The sequence below is a fragment of the Pleurodeles waltl genome, chromosome 10 (assembly GCF_031143425.1).
Source record: "Pleurodeles waltl isolate 20211129_DDA chromosome 10, aPleWal1.hap1.20221129, whole genome shotgun sequence".
Lineage (NCBI taxonomy): Eukaryota > Metazoa > Chordata > Amphibia > Caudata > Salamandridae > Pleurodeles > Pleurodeles waltl.
In genome coordinates, this window is record NC_090449.1 from 160,567,529 (window position 1) to 160,585,766 (window position 18,238).

The 18,238-nt window shown below is 42.8% G+C and overlaps 1 protein-coding gene across 1 annotated transcript in view; it reads left to right on the top strand.

Moving 5' to 3' along the window:
* The window catches only part of PRPSAP2 (phosphoribosyl pyrophosphate synthetase associated protein 2), a 262,142-nt gene that overhangs the window by 86,065 nt on the left and 157,839 nt on the right, over positions 1-18,238 (top strand). The window contains exon 6 of the mRNA XM_069210108.1: positions 3,257-3,372. Coding sequence (XP_069066209.1) covers positions 3,257-3,372 — 116 coding nt within the window. The remainder of the gene's footprint in view (positions 1-3,256; positions 3,373-18,238) is intronic.

Below are 18,238 nucleotides of genomic sequence, written 5' to 3' on the forward strand. Positions count from 1 at the left end.
TCTACCTTTTACATGTTGTCCTTTAAGCCGCATTGTCCAATAGTACAGTTAACATGGAGGGAATTCTCCATTTGTCGGAGTGTTCATGTTTGGTGTGCTGTGAATTGGTTTTGCCTGGATGTATTTTCTCTTTGGCCCCTGGGGTCCGTATTTTATGATTTACTTTGGTCCAGTAATAGAAGCAGATTATTAATCTGTTTTGTATTACCAAACTGTCAGATATGTTGTAGACTCCAGTTTCCCTTAAGTGGTAACCCGTGGTGGGTTTGTTACCAGAGATAAAATGCGAGCGGCAATTTTAAGACTTGTTTATTGCACAGTATTGACTTTAGTGTTGTTTTTTTTGTTGCCCATAATTCCAGCATTAACCACATTGTGATGGCGGGCTAACAGAACGCCAGACAAACTAAGGGCCATATTTAAAAACATGTTTTCCCATAGACATTGATTTCATACATCTCACCTCATTTGATTTATTTGCTCATTTAAAAACTCTTGAGTAAAAGGCAAAATGCTTGGAATAAGTCTGCCTTTCCTGACAAATGATTGTAGCTTAGCAGTTGAAATATTGGCATGGGTTTTCCATAATTTTTCCCATGCATTTCTCCTTGTAAGTAACGGAGACGTACAATTTAGTTAATGCATTCTCCTGTTGTAAGAATTAGTGACTTTTGCTGCAGCACTAAAGTGCCGCAAATTTGCATCCATCAGGGAAACTGTTCTAATGGACTATGTGAACTTCGTTCAGCCTCCACATCATAGAACAACATTTTCTGTGTTTGGCAATTTCCCAGTTGTAGTGTTATTTGCTGAACAGCACCTATCCCTACGCATAGAGTTTTACTTCACTGATAACAGAAGCATCTTCAAGGAGAGGTAACAAAATGTAAGGTTTCATCGAAGGTGCTTCTGTGCCCAGTATTAGCTGTTTGTTAAACAGAGTAGGCTTTTTTCTCTGGGCAGAAAGCGACTCGGGTAACACCATCACTGTGCCCTGCGGACACCAGATCAGTCACACACTGCATTTAATAAACGTTGTATAAAGCTCTGCCTTCACACTTCACCTACAGAAGATCACAGTAATTCCTGTGTCTCTTATCCTGTGTTCCTTTTTGGGGTCTGTAGCGGCAGAGATATCACCAGTAGGTAACGTTTTGTGTGTACAGACTGATGGTCTTAGAGTCCTAAACGTTTTTGAAGCTATGGCCTGTCAGATACAAGCCACCACTCTTTTGAATTTTCATTTGAATCACTTTTACGTATAGCACTTTTTTGCCTTTCCATTACTGGTTCTACTTTAATGCCACTCTGACTTGTTGGCCTCAATCTTTCTTGCAGTTGATTGCTACCCAAGCCGGAGTTTCTATTTTTGCTGCATTCCCATTGCTACATGATTTTCCAGTTCTTTCACATGATAAATGCTAATGGGAACCACTTAAACTCAAAATAGCGCTGACTCTTTCCGGGGCTTTTTTTGTTGCTTTGCTGGTATTTTTTCATTGATGACAAACTGCTCTTCTCCCCCAAGGTTTACAGTGCCCTTCAACAGAGTAATCGCCCAAAACAGAAGGTCTTGCCTGAACTTTATTTTGTATGCAGTGCATATCTTTCATCATTATGACAAATTTGTCAGTTTCTCTGCCTGTAAAGTAACATTATTTTACTCAATTCATCTTTTCCTTTTATGCCTTAAAATTACACCAGTGATAGACAATAAAGTGTAATTAGCTTCTTGTAGCAAGAAGGTATGTCCGGTTCGTAAATGTTAACATTTGCACCATCCACAACCTTTTAACTTCCTACAAAGTGTACCATTTGCTTAGCTTCCCGTGTATGTCTTACTGCACCGCCTGCACAGCATCATGGTTGATTACTACAGAAGACGGTTTTAATGTGTTTATCATTAACTGATGTTAATGATCATTGGCATGTTCCTGGCGTCCACCTTTCTCAAATCAGGGTACAGATGATATAAAGTGAAGAAAATGCTGCCAGTGTATTAAATGTGAATAAAGTAGAAGATGAAGATTTGTTCAGTATTTAGTAAAAAGCATTGCTGGTGGGTACTGTAAGTTATTACTGCCTGTTAAGATCTTTGCAGATAAAGTTACTAGTAAATAGTTGTGTTGCAACATGGGCCTGTATTTATGGTTTGGATTAAATACCAAAATGTCTGTCCCATTTAACCTGTGGTGGCTGGGGATATTTTCTAGACAAACAGTGTGGGAATAGCTGTGATTTGAAACCCTGTTATATCCTAATTAAATACAAATGCCTACCCGTGTGAAACATAAAGCTTGAAACTGTTGTTTAGTACACTCTGCTTCTGCATATGCAGTATTTTGGTCTGCCCTTGGTGAGATTTGCATCGTTTTAGACCACTGACATGCATTGACGAGGTACGCACCTCACAAAGACTAAATCTAGAGGACCAATTAAATGAGAATTACATTAAAAGCAGATGGCTGTTTACTGTCTGGGCTAGTGGTTAGTTATGATTGATGCAAATTGCCAGCAAAAATACATATTTTGGTGTTTCCTGTCTGGGTCCAGACAGATGTGTTGGGTTGTCCATTTCATATATTTTATCACTAGCCTATTTTGGATTAGTACTCTGTCTCTGAGTATACAACAGTTTAGCTGAGGTTTCACCAGTTGTTTTAGTGGGGATGGTAGAATGAGAAAATGTCAGTTGAAGAAGGCATCTGTATTGGGATCGCGCACAAAGCTCCAACATGTTTTCAACTTATGTTACAATCTAACTGTGATGCATTACAAATCACCAATGCTAATTTTGCCGGGTGTCTTGTTAATTTGTTTAGTTTTTATCTTGCTTTTGGTTTCATTCAGTAGTTTGGCATGTGATGGAGGAAAGGCCTAGTGTAAGGACATCCTACTAAATCCCCTGTGAGGACCTCGTAGCGAGGTCCCCAATGTAGAGTGTTAATTGAAGAAAATGAAAACATCATGGATTCTGGGATCAACACCGAGAATTCATTGAGGAATTACAGGGGGAATAGGTAATTCATAATCTGTTTCCTCTGCTAATTCCCTATTCTTTGCAGAAATTTGTGTCGGGGAACCTAAGACTGATCAAAGTAGTTTACGGGCCCTTAATCCCATGGCATCTTAACAATTTAGCATATGTTTTTTTTTTTGTGTGTATTTTAGCTTCAATCGCAGCTCACATCTTGTTCATCTGCGCTGAGCAAGTTCAAAATTTTTGTTTCTCATTTTGACTTTTCTCTTCTCAAAGGTTTGACTCACCTAATCACCATGGACTTGCACCAGAAGGAGATTCAGGGGTTCTTTAATATCCCTGTGGACAACCTGAGAGCATCTCCTTTCCTTCTGCAATATATTCAGGAAGAGGTAAGCACAAAAAAGTAACAAACCACAACTGTTTGGACTTCGAATGATCCTTTCCTCATTGTGAAAAGCCTTGCAGAATGTTATCGAGTTCTCTTGTTTTCCTCAAGGCTGGAGGGACTCAGTGGAGAATTTACCCTTTCTAATTGACTGTTTTTACAGCGCTTCTAGGACTATAATTCTGGTGTGATACCTGCTAGTCGAATGGCATAAGAACTCAGTACTAATGGAGGAATCATATGAGAGCTTTGTAGTAATTGACCAGGTAGAATGACATGTATTGTAGAGTTGCATTACATCTTTGTATCGTCTCAGGGACAACCTTAGAGCATTTCCTTTCCTCCTGCACTATATTCAGGAAGAGGTAAGTACAAAAAATACTGAATAAACCACAGATGTTTGGACTTCAACTTCCATTTTACTTATTGGGAAACGCCCTACAGAAAGGAATATTAATCTCCTTTTCCCCAGAGACTGGAGGACCTCAGTGAAGAATTTCACCTTTCTGTCTAAATGACATTTCTTTTTTATTGAGCTTCTAAGACTGAAATACTGGTGTGCTATTGGCCAGTAAAATTATGTAGGAGCTCAGTACTAATAGAAGGAACTTGGTACTACTTGACCAGATAGAATACCATACATCTTAGAATATCACCAGCCTCCTTTTTTTTTTTTTTTTTTTTTTAAACAAGTAATTCACACGCACATGAAAAAAATACAGAGCAGGTTCTATTTGGTTTGTGCCCACTTGATATGATTGTGATTGACCTACACAGTTCAGAAACCTAGATATTTGTTTTGTATAGCTTCTTGAAAGGTTTCTTTAGTTTAAATTTGAATCCCAACCTATTAGAGGTCTGTTTTGTTATTCCAATAAAAATAGTAGATCACTGCTTTCTTTTGTACAGCGTCAGTAAAACGTGAATTGTAGGGAGCCTGCTTAAAACATTTTGTATTTTATGTTGGGGTGTAAAATCATGAATCCACCTTATGTTATCCTGAATATGCATGACTCTGTGTGTGTCTATATATATATATATATATATATATATATATGTATATGTATATGTATATGTTCGATGGCATGTGTAGCTGCAGATACACATGCTGTGCATATCCCGCCGTCTAGTGTTGGGCTCGGAGTGTTACAAGTTGTTTTTCTTCAAAGAAGTCTTTTCGAGTCACGAGATCGAGGGACTCCTCCCCTTTCGGCTCCATTGTGCATGGGCGTCGACTCCATCTTAGATTGTTTTCTTTCCGCCATCGGGTTTGGACGTGTTCCTCTTCGCTCCGTGTTTCGGTTCGGAAACTTAGTTAGATATCGGAAAATTTGACGGTATTGTTTGCGTTCGGTATCGGGTTAGTTAACGCAGATCGACACCGAATCAAGAAAAAGCACCGGTGGCCCTTCGGGGCTTCGATTCCCCGGCGGGGCCTGGTCGGCCCGACCACGTGCGTCTTCAAGGCTAATGGAACGGACCCCATTCCGCTTCTGCCCAGAATGCCACAACAAGTATCCTTACACAGATCAACATTTGGTCTGTAATTTTTGTTTGTCTCCCGAACACAAAGAGGATACCTGCGAGGCCTGTCGAGCGTTTCGGTTGAAGAAAACGCTAAGGGACCGGAGAGCACGAAGGCTTCAAATGGCATTGGCGCCGTCAGGACACCATGACATCGAGGAAGAAGAGACTTTCTCCATTGCTGACTCGGACTCGGACAAGGCCGAAACAGAGCAGACACCGAAAACCGTGAGTAAAACAGCCCCGGCCAAAACTCATGTAAAAATCCTGAAGGCCCGCCGGCAGGCCATGGCTTAACCCGGAAAATCGGTGACCGTCCATCGGCACCGAAAAAGGGCACACATGTGTCTAAGTCATCCGACTCCGGTCGAGATACCGGCACAGAACAAACTCTGCACCCGGACCCTAGTTCCGAGCAATCTGGACATCGAGATACCGGCACCGAGATGAGTCGGCACCGAGAGATCAGAACACCGAAACTCCAAAAAGTGGCTTCGGAGCCGAAAAAGACTGCTGAAAAGGTTTCGATACTGAAACATCCGGCTTCGGAGCCGAAAACAAGCTCCTACATCGAGGAAAAAGGCCTTTCAGCACAAATGCAAGGCCATAAATTTGTGCAAGAGCTAGAAGCAGAGGGAGCCAGATTATACACAGAGAAGGCTCCATATTCAAAAGGATACAGGGAAAATTAGACCTCTACCTCCTATAAGGATGAAAAGGAAACTTGCTTTCCAAGATAAAGATACACAACCACAGGCAAAGGTGGCAAAACAAGTAACTCCGCCACCATCACCACAACACTCACCGCAACCATCACCAATTGCAACCCAACCTATGATGCAGTCTCCAACGCACACAGGGATGAGCCAAGATGACCCAGATGCATGGGATCTTTATGATGCTCCTGTATCAGATAATAGTCCCGATTGTTACCCTGCAAGACCTTCACCACCTGAAGACAGTACTGCTTACACACAGGTGGTGTCCAGAGCAGCTGCTTTTCACAATGTGACACTGCACGCTGAACGATTGAAGAGGATTTTTTTATTTAATACTCTGTCGTCAACACATAGTCAGTACCAGTGTCTACCGATGTTACCAGGAATGTTGAAACACGCAAAGCAAGTATTTCAAGAGGCTGTAAAAGGCAGGGCCATCACACCTAGGGTGGAGATAAAGTACAAGCCTCCCCCTACAGACCCTGTGTACGTCACGCAGCAACTGACACCTGACTCAGTAGTAGTAGGCGCAGCACGTAAAAGAGCGAATTCACACACCTCTGGAGATGCACCACCACCCGACAAGGAAAGTCGAAAGTTCGATGCAGCGGGGAAAAGAGTTGCAGCCAATCAGTGGCGCATTGCCAATTCACAGGCTTTGCTATCAAGATATGACAGAGCTCATTGGGATGAAATGCAACACTTTATAGAACATCTGCCCAAAGAGTTCCAAAAGCGTGCGCAACAAGTGGTGGAAGAGGGCCAAAGTATATCGAATAACCAGATACGATCGGCAATGGATGCAGCAGACACAGCTGCAAGGACTGTAAATACAGCAGTCACTATCCGGAGACACACATGGCTACGCTCCTCAGGATTCAAGCCCGAAATCCAACAGGCTGTGCTTAATATGCCTTTTAATGGACAGCAGTTGTTTGGGCCGGAAGTGGACACAGCTATTGAGAAGCTAAAAAAGGACACAGACGGCCAAGGCCATGGGCGCGCTCTACTCCCCACAGAGCAGAGGCACATTTAGGAAGACACAATTTAGAGGGGGGTTTCGGGGCCAAACCACAGAACCCTCAACCTCACAAACCAGACCCACATACCAGAGCCAGTATCAGAGAGGAGGCTTTCGGGGACAATACAGAGGTGGACAGTTCCCTAAAATTAGAGGAAAGTTCCAAAGTCCAAAGACCCCTCAAAATAAACAGTGACTTCAGTGTCACAAATCCCCAACACAACACCAGTGGGGGGGGGGAAGACTAACAGATTTTTACCAAAACTGGGAGGAAATAACAACAGACTCGTGGGTCCTAGCCATTATCCAACATGGTTATTGCATAGAATTCCTACATTTACCACCAAACCTGCCTCCAAGAACACGCAACCTGTCCAAACACATGGATCTATTACAGCTAGAGGTCCAAGCGTTGTTGCAAAAAGATGCAATAGAACAAGTACCCAGTCAGCAGAAAGGAACGGGTGTTTACTCCCTGTACTTTCTCATACCCAAAAAGGACAAAACTCTAAGACCAATCTTAGATCTCAGAACACTAAATCTTTGCATCAAATCAGATCACTTTCACATGGTGACACTTCAAGATGTTATCCCCTTGCTCAAACAACAAGACTACATGACAACATTAGATCTCAAGGATGCGTATTTCCATATACCCATACATCCTTCGCACAGAAAATACTTAAGGTTTGTAATCCAAGGGGTACATTACCAATTCAAAGTGTTGCCATTCGGGATAACAACAGCGCCAAGAGTCTTTACAAAATGCCTTGCTGTAGTGGCAGCCGATATCAGAAGACAGCACATACATGTATTCCCGTATCTGGACGATTGGTTAATCAAAACCAATACGCAAGAACAGTGTTCTCAACACACAAAATACGTCATAGAAACCCTTCACAAACTAGGGTTCTCACTGAACTACCAAAAATCACACTTACAGCCGTGTCAAATACAACAGTACTTGGGAGCAACAATCAACACAAAAAAAGGAATTGCCACTCCAAGTCCACAAAGGGTACAGGCATTCCAAAACGTAATACAGGGCATGCACCCAAACCAAAGGGTCCAGGTAAAATTAGTGATGAAACTACTAGGCATGATGTCCTCATGCATAGCCATTGTCCCAAACGCAAGATTACACATGCAGCCCTTACAATGGTGCCTAGCAACACAATGGTCACAAGCACAGGGTAAACTTCAAGATCTAGTGTTGATAGACCACCAAACATACACCTCGCTTCAATGGTGGAATACTATAAATTTAAACCAAGGGCGGCCTTTCCAAGACCCAGTGCCTCAATATGTGATCACAACAGATGCTTCCATGGTAGGGTGGGGGGCACACCTCAATCAACACAGCATCCAGGGACAATGGGACACTCAACAGAAACAACTTCATATAAATCAGTTAGAACTACTAGCAGTGTTTCTAGCGCTGAAAGCATTTCAACCACTAATAGCTCACAAACACATTCTTGTCAAAACAGACAACGTGACAACAAAGTATTACCTGAACAAACAGGGAGGGACGCACTCAACACAGTTGTGTCTCTTAGCACAGAGGATTTGGCATTGGGCGATTCACAACCACATTCGCCTAATAGCACAATACATACCAGGAATACAAAACCATTTAGCCGACAATCTCAGTCGGGATCACCAACAGATCCACGAATGGGAAATTAATCCCCAGATACTACTAACTTACTTCCAAAGATGGGGAACACCGCAAATAGACCTATTCGCAACAAAAGAAAACACAAAATGCCAAAACTTCGCATCCAGGTACCCACAGCCTCACTCCCAAGGCATTGCGTTCTGGATGAGTTGGTCAGGGATATTTGCATACGCTTTTCCCCCTCTCCCACTCCTTCCGTATCTGGTAAACAAATAGAGTCAAAACAAACTCAAACTAATTCTAATAGCACCAACTTGGGCACGACAACCTTGGTACACAACACTACTAGACCTGTCAGTAGTGCCTCATATCAAACTGCCAAACAGACCAGATCTGTTAACTCAACACAAACAACAGATCAGACACCTGAATCCAGCATCGCTCAATGTAGCAATTTGGCTCCTGAAATCTTAGAATTCGGACATCTAGACCTTTACCAAGAATGCATGGAGGTCATCAAACAGGCTAGGAAACCTACTACAAGACATTGCTATGCAAATAAGTGGAAAAGATTTGTTTATTACTGTCATAATAAACAAATACAACCATTACACGCATCTGCAAAAAACATTGTAAGCTATCTACTACACTTACAGAAGTCCAAGTTAGCTTTTTCATCCATTAAAATACATCTCACAGCAATTTCGGCTTATCTGCAAATTACACATTCTACTTCACTATTCAGAATCCCAGTCATAAAAGCATTTATGGAGGGTCTGAAAAGGATTATTCCACTTAGAACACCACCAGTTCCTTCCTGGAACCTCAATATTGTATTAACACGGCTCATGGGTCCACCAGTTGAAACCCATGCACTCCTGTGAGATACAGTACTTAACATGGAAAGTAGCCTTCCTAATAGCTATCACATCTCTCAGGAGAGTAAGTGAAATACAAGCCTTTACCATACAATAACCCTTTATACAGATACACAAACATAAAGTATTTCTTCGCACAAGTCCCAAATTCTTGCCAAAAGTCATATCACCGTTCCACTTAAATCAAACAGTGGAACTCCCAGTGTTCTTCCCAGAACCAGATTCCGTAGCTGAGAGAGCATTACATACATTAGACATAAAAAGAGCACTAATGTACTACATTGATAGAACCAAACAAATTCGCGAAACAAAACAATTGTTTGTAGCTTTCCAAAAACCTCATACAGGGAATCCAATATCCAAACAAGGCATTGCCAGATGGATAGTCAAATGTATTCAAACCTGTTATATCAAAGCGAAAAGAGAACTGCCTATTACACCAAAGGCACACTCCACTAGAAAGAAAGGTGCCACCCTGGCCTTTCTAGGAAACATACCAATGACAGAAATCTGTAAGGTAGCCACATGGTCTACGCCTCATACATTTACTAAACATTACTGCGTGGATGTGTCAACAACACAACAAGCCACAGTAGGCCAAGCAGTATTAAGAACATTATTTCAAACAAGTTCAACTCCTACAGGCTAAACCACCGCTTTTGGGGAGATAACTGCTTACTAGTCTATGCACAGCATGTGTATCTGCAGCTACGCATGCCATTGAACGGAAAATGTCACGTACATCTGTTCGTGGCATGAGACGCTGCAGATTCACATGCGCCCTCCCACCTCCCCGGGAGCCTGTAGCCGTTATAAGTTGTAAAAATAAACTTGAACATTTGTAAACTTGTAAATCTAACACTTTTAATCACATTATGTACATACATACTTACTCCATTGCATAGGCACTATTACTATATACACAACTCCTACCTCACCCTCTGCGGGGAAAACAATCTAAGATGGAGTCGACGCCCATGCGCAATGGAGCTGAAAGGGGAGGAGTCCCTCGATCTCTTGACTCGAAAAGACTTCTTCGAAGAAAAACAACTTGTAAATTATTATTATTATATATTTTTTTTCCATAAGAAAATGGTCATGCAAGATGCCAACATTTTTAGGAAGTATTTAGAATTTGATTTCAATAGGGAAATGTCCCTAATTAGCTTGGTCTTTGTTGGGTTTGGGAGTAGTACAAATGCTACTTCCAAGGCTGCACCCATCCTTGTTCTTGTATCCTGAACTCTTGATAAAGCTAAAGTAGGTTCTCCTCCATTGAATATTTTATTGACATGGTACTTGAATATTCCTCTCCACTTCAACATGGAAATCCTTTGATAAAATAATTCTACGTTGCAGAATCTTCATTGATAGTCATAAGTTTTAGACCAATTCTCTGCTGCGGGAGTCCTTAGAACACTTCATATCCATAAACTAAGTGTGTGTGTGTGGGTGTGTATTGATCTAAATTGAATGTTATCAACAAGAAAGGCACAAAGGGTCCTGCATTCCACTAGTCAGTTGATAAAGTTTTTATTGGCAACTCATTTCAACCAGAAATGTTTTCTTCACAGCCTGAACAACAGTTGTTCACCACCATTTAAAAGTGATTTAATATACATTAAAAAATAGAAAAACCTAGTGCTCCAAAATAGCTACCTTAGTCTCTATTTTGGAAGAAAGACTGCATATTTTTTCACGCATTTTGGTACACCTCTGAAATAGTTTTCAAAAGATGTATTAATTAAATATGGGAAAATAGAAAATGTTGACAATGTTGCATTAAATCTATGAAAGCAAAAACAAAGGAAAACCTGTTGAAGCAAGTTTAAATGCACGGCCAATGTTATGGTACTAATAAGAGAGTAGCAACATTGCAATTCAGTTCTTATCTTTCCGAACAGAGCGGTAACAATGTGTTTGATTACATGTGGCTGTAGATGCATATGCTCTGCATACTTCTGCCATCTATTGTTGGGTCTGGAAGGTTACAAGTTGTTTTTCTTCTAAAAGTCTTTTGAGTCCTCCTCTTGCTGGTAATGGGCATGGGCATCAGCACCATTGTTAGATTGTTTTCTTCAGCCGTCAGGTCTAGATGTGTTTTCACTGGCTCCGGGTCATGCCTGTCTTTTTGGACTCTTCCATTCGGGATACCTCCCCCATGTCTGTATTGTTTTCCATTCCTTGTGTTTCGGAATGAGAAGAACTCACCTGTCTGATCAACGTGCGCTCACTGAGGCCTTTTGGGCCGCACCCTTCCGGCTGCCAATTTCTTAACTCCATCTTCTAGACAATGAACTGCTGATGGAACGGACTCCCTTCTATTTCTGCCCTAAGTGCCAGACAAAGTTCCAGCCGACCGACCAGCAGCAGGGCTACAGCCTCTGTTTGTCCCCAGACCATAAAGTGGAGGACTGCAAGGCTTGTCAATCTTTTCGATCCAAGAAAACCCTATGAATCAAAGGGCCTGCCTTTGTGATATGCAGCAACAGGAGATCAAAGAGACACAACATCTTTGGAGAACAAGATGTCCAGTTGGAGCCAGAAACAGTGTTACTTACAAAAGGCCTGAGCGGCTGAGAAGGAGTCCTTTTCATTTGAAGACTGAGTCAGATGTGGACACTGTCTTCAAGATGCAAGATTTCCCTCTGGTGCAACATACAGTGAGTACTGGTTCCCCTTTCCTGCCCAAAAAACAAGCACCTCTCACCGAAGCAAAGGCTACTGGGCCACCATTGCCTTCAGGTCATTGTTGGCACTGAAAGACTAATTCCGATTCCCCACCATCAATCTCCGCACCAAAATAAAAGCCTAAACACTCCATCTCGGTGCTGAGCTGACCATATTTAGCACCAACAGCTTCAGGATTGCAGTCAGCACCGACCACTCCAGCGCTATAAAGATCAGCTCCTGCCTTGGCACTGAACATTTCAACCTTGAAACAGAAGAGCGCTTTGGCGATGAAAACAGTGAAAGTTTCCCAGTCTTCGGAGCTGAGCACTTTCATAGAGCACATCCTCCATAAAATTAAGCAGCGTCTCAACACTAGGCAGACACAACTTTATATTCAGATGCAGACTGGCCGTTGTCTTGGTGAAAGCTGTTGTTTCAGCACCTTCAAAAAGACCGCTATTAAGGCTATTAATTTAATGTTCCAGCATCCCTTGCCAAACAAGAGGATAGATAAAGACTCTGCTGCTATACACCCTCATCTACTGACCTCTCCTACTCCACCTACATCACCTCCACCACCTTCACCTTCTCTTCCTCATTTGCAGGGTGACCCACTTGACATTACTTCTCAGGGATCACCCCCACACTTTCACTAGTGACCAGGAAGCAGGGAATAACTCACTCCCTTTCTCACAAGAGACAAACCCCTGTTAACATTATGATGCGGATCGCTACACTGACACTGACCCAGATGTCTACCCCGTAAGACTCAACCCCCCCCCCCACCCCTCACCCTACCCCCCTGATGATACCACTTTCTTTCAGGAGCTCATTGATAAGGCGGCTTCTTACCACCAAATGCCCTTATAGAGCCCATTGAGGATGATTTCCTATTTGAAACCCTCTGCACCTCCCGCCAGGCCACACAATACCTCTGCATGCTAAAAGTAATGATGAGGCACGCAGAGGACATTTTTAAAGATCCTGCTTTGGCATGCATCATCACACCGCATGTAGAAAACAAATACAAAGCTTCGCCCTCGGACCCCATTTTTATTAGATGTCAGATTCCCCTGATTTGCTGGTGGTTTCCAATGCCACGAAGAGAGCAAACTCTCAAGCTGCTAGCGATGCACTGTCTCCTGACTAGGAGAGCAAGCTTATCAAGGCCTCTGGAATACCAAAGGCCTGCTAGCAGGATATGATTGTGCCCACTGGGATGAGATATAGGAGCTCCTCCAATACCTCCCAAAGGAGCACAGGAAGAGGGGCCAAGAAATTGTCAGTGAGAGACCGCTCATTTCAGATAACTCCATGCACTGTGCTGTAGATTCCGCTGACCCGGCCGCCAGAGGAATAAAAACCAGCGTCCTTTTGCGCTGGCATTCCTGGCTGCACATTTCCAGATTCAAGCCTGAGGTACAACAGACAATTCTTAATGTTCCGTTTGACAAAGAGCACCTCTTTGGCCCACAGGTTGACCAGGTTCTTGAAAAAAAATGAAAAAGGGCAACGAAGTGGCTAAATCCATGGGTGTCTTGCAGACCCCTGCTACATGTGGTTCCTTTTGCCGGCCATTACGTGAACCGTCCTCCAAATCCACAGACACATTGCCTATCATATTGCCAGGCATACACATCCTTCCTTAGAGGCTTCTATTGGGGTTCCTACAAGGGAAACAATAATATAGGAGGAGGCAAAACACACTTACCACTTAGCTCCTCAACTTTCACAGAGCAGTGTCTCCTGTGTCTCCAGTAGATCAATAGGTGTTGGATATTATCCAACATGGTTACAATCCTGAGCTCATTTCCACACCTCTAAACAAAAGAGCCCTAGAACCCGTTCCTCCACACCTTCAAGGGACAGGAGTATATTCTCGGACTTTCTGGTTCCCAAAAAGGATGGTTTATTAAGGCCTGTTCTAGATCTCAGACCTTTAGATTATTACATCCTGTCAACGTATTTTTCGATGGTAATGCTCCAGGACGTGATCCCACTCCGTCAGCAGGGCGATTTCCTCTCAGCACTTGACCTGAAGGATGCTGGTGTTCACATCCCTATACACCCAGCGCTTCGCAAATACCTCTGATATGTAATTGCAGGAAAACCCTACCAATCCAAAGTACTTCCGTTTGGAGTAACAACTGCACCACAAGTGTTCACAAAATGTCTAGCAGTAGTAGCAGCTCACTAAAGTTTTTCCCATATCTAGACGACTGGCTTATTAAAGCAAGCTCTCTCACACTTTACCTACATCACATTCAAGTCACCATAGACTTGCCTCATAAACTGGATATCACTATCAGCTGCCAAAAATCTCATCTACACCCTCTTCAGATCCAACCCTATCTAGGAGCTGTTCTGAACACACAGCTGTGTTTAGCTTATCCCGATGCAGTAAGGATACAACATTTTCAAACACAACTTTCTTGTTTTCACCCCAATCATTAAGCCTCAGTCAGATGTGTCATGAGACTTCTGGGCATGATAGCCTCTTGCATGGCCATCGTCCCAAATTCATACCTGCATATGTGTTTATTGCAAGAATGTCTAGTACATCAACAGTCTCGATCACAGGGTCGTTTGGAAGATCTAGTATTGGTAGACCGTCGCACCCATTTCTCTCTGCAGTGGTGGAACAAAAACAACCTGTTAAAGGTGCAGCCTTTCCTCTACCCTGTTCCTCCGATCATTTTGACGCCTCACAGACAGGGTGGGGTGTTCATCTTCAGGACCTTACAGTGCAGGGGTCATTGCACTATGAATATCAGTTACCTAGAACTTCCACTGTTCAACTAGCATTGAAAGTGTTCACACCATACCTGATCAATAAAGTTGTCTTGATCCTTACAGACAACAGGACACCATGTATTATGTGGAGAAACAGCTGTCTGCCCTACCCCTACCCCTGGCAATCTGGCATTGGGCAGTTAGCCACAACATCCACCTACTTGCAGAACATCTCCCATGGGCACACAACCACTTAGCCAGCGTCCTCAGCAGGATGCGTCAACAAGTGCATGAGTTTGACCTCCATCTGTGAGTCCTGTTTTCTTATTTCCAAAAGTGGGGAATCCCAGACATAGACCTATTTGCGACAAAAGAAAAAGCAGTATTCCGACACTTTGCCTCTAGGTTCCCACACCCCCAGTCCAAGGACAATGCTTTATAGATGAACTGGTCAGGGATATCTGCCTACGCTTTTCCACCTCTCCCTTTCTTTCCGTTTCTGTTTTGGAAGATCAGGCGAACATCCCTCACGTTGATCCTAGTGGCCCCCACAAGGCCCGACAACCGTGGTTTACCACTCTTTTAGAACTATCCCCAGTTCTCAACCAGAAGCTTTCCCTCAGCCCGGACCTTCTCACTCAGAATCATGGACAAATCAGACCCCCAAATCCTAAGGAATTAAATCTTGCAATGTTTCTCCTGAAGTCATAGACTTTGGATAACTTAACCTGCCTCAAGAATGCATGGGCATTCTTAGTAGAGCACTTAGAGCCTCTACTAGGGTATGTTGTGCAGCAAAATGGAACTGTTTTTGTTTGCTACTGTCTGTCCAAACAATGGGACCCTTTCACAGTTTCAGTGCAAGGCATTCTTTCCTATCTACAAAAAGCAAACTTAGCATACACAAAGATTACATTTGGCAGCCATGGCTGCCTATCTTCAGAACAGACAACGTTCTTCTCTCTTCAAGATCCCAGTTATTAAAGCCTTTATAGAAGGACTTAAGAGTGATTCCTCCGAGGACACCTCCAGAACCTAAATATTGTATTTGCAAGACCCATGGGCCCACCATTTTAGCCTTTATATTCATGCCCTTTGCAATTTTTGACTTGGAAAGTGACATTTCTAGTTGCTATCACTTCACTCAGGCGTGTAAGCGATCTCCAGGCTTTAACCCCACAAGAACCCTTTTTCCAAATACACAAGGATATAGTAGTTTTTCACACCAACCCAAAATTCTTACCAAAGTCAGTATCTCAAATCCACCTAGATCATTTAATTGAATTTCCGGTGTTCTTTCCACAACCATATTCTGTTGCCCAAAGAGTTCTCCACACTTAAGACACAAAGAGGGCACTTATGTTCTACATTGATAAAGCTAAAACAATTAGAAACACTAAACAGCTTTTAGTTGTTTTCTCACCACCACACAAAGGCAACCCCATTTCTAAACCTAGCATCTCCATGTGGGTTGTTAAATGTATCCAGACCTGTCATGCTAAAGCAAAAAGACCATTACCTGTTTTTAAGGAAACATTCCCAAAGCTGACATATGTAAGACTGCTACATGGTCCACACCACACACTTTCACTAAACATTATTGTGTGGATGTTCTAGCATGCCAGCAAGCTAATGTAAGGCAGCCAGTGCTACATACACTGTTTCATACCACTGCAACACCCACAGATTAGCCACCACTTTTGGGAGGCACTGCTTTGCAGTCTATGCAGAGCATGTGTGTCTACAGCCACACATGACATCAAACGGAAACAACCTTACTAACCCAATAACCATCTGTTTGTGGTATGTAGTGCTGTAGATTCTCATGCTCCTTCTCTCCTCCCTGGACACCTGTGACCGTTTCAGTCTCTTCACATTTATTTCTATATTGACTTACATGGACATCTGACTTTACACTTACAATATACTCCATTCTCACCTGCCTCCGGGAAGACAGTCTAACAATGGAGTCATTGCCCAAGCACATTAACAGTAAAAGGGGGAGTCACTATACATTGTGACTTGAAAGACTTTTAGAAGAAAAACAACTTGTAACCTTCTGGACCCAACACTAGATGGCAGAAGTATGCAGAGCATGTAAATCTACTGCACTGCGTGCCTCAAACATGCTTAGTGGGTAAGTAACATTTTCCTTCCTCGCTCTAAAGGAAATCAGAAACATTGTGTTACAGTCCTTGTCAAAAAGCTCATTAGGGCGAGTTTAATGTTCGCCCAATCGTTTTTGTACAAATGATAGAATGGCAACATTGCGATACAAATTGGTAACAATATTCCTCTCTCCAAAGGAGATCGAAAATGATAGTATTACAGTCCTTGTCTGTCAAAGTATAGTTTCAACATTATCTTCTCACTTCAAGTGTTATTCCTTCCGTGGGTTCAAAAAAGTCTACTAATTGTTAATAAACCTATTGATCCGTGTCCAGTGCCAAGTAGCATTTTTCTTATGCTGTGCTTTTTTTTAGCAGTACTCTTGTCCCCAGAAAAGGTGCTTTGATGCTTAAAGTAAAGCTCGCTATCAAATCACATTGGAGATTTTAAAGTGTATTTTGTCGTTTATGGTTGAAACGTACATAGTCAGTGGCCAGTGTTAATCCATTCCATGGTTAACACTTGAGAAAATGTAACCCCTTAGAAATGTATCTCCATACTGCAAGTCATGTGACATGATCTCATAATATAAATGGTCCAACTTTAGAGTGATCTCTTCCTTTGGGTACATCCACCGATGATGGGTTCGAGTCTAGAGGATCTCTGGCTAGGATGTCTTGGATGGACTATATAACCACTCTTCTAGATGCTGTGGCAGGAGTTCCTACAAAATTATATTTATCCAGTATTGGATCTTTCATAAATTCACATGCTTGAATCATCCCCGTCGTCGAAGTGGGAGTCCCACGGTACATAAAATAGCAATAAATAATAAATATTTTTTTTTTGCCATAGGCTATAATGCAGCCAGAGCTTGCTCATATAGCCCATCCATGTCCTTTTGTGAAAGGACCCAAACCTGCCTGCTGTCCAATCAGGCACCATCGTCGGCGACGCAACCGTCGGCGAGACCATCGTCGACGGAAAAATCTCTACCATCCACAGCTGCATCAACTTTCACGCCATCGACAGCAGTGATGCCTAGTAGACCGGTTGAGGCCACTCCTACCTCTTCCAGGTCTCCAGAGTTCCGAGCCATGGTCAGCATCAGAAATTTACCTACACAGGACATTTATCCAACCGACACATCTCCAAACAAGGTGTCGGCTTTACTACCCAGTCATCTTCTTGACTGGGAGGAATCGGACGAAGGTCCTTTCGGAGATGCACATAGCCCTTCGCAGCTCCGTGTCAAATACCAAGATGACGATGAAGAGGATGAGTATGAACAGTATCAACCATACTACTCGCATCGGGACCAATACTATGAAACACGAGAGCCTCAACTCAGAGACACCGTGCAAATGCCTTCCTCCTTAATCCAGGATTTACAATCCATGCTTGAGGATTATAGGAGAAGGTTTCCAGCGGAAGGTCAACCATCGGCGCCGGTCTCTACGGTGATGCCAGTTAATGCTCCTCCTCCGCCAGCTACTCCAAGATCAACATCACATTCGGTGTTAGCTGCACCCCCCAGAGATGAAGGTTCCACTTCAGGGGAAGAAAAACAAGAAGAAGGAGAAATTTCCACC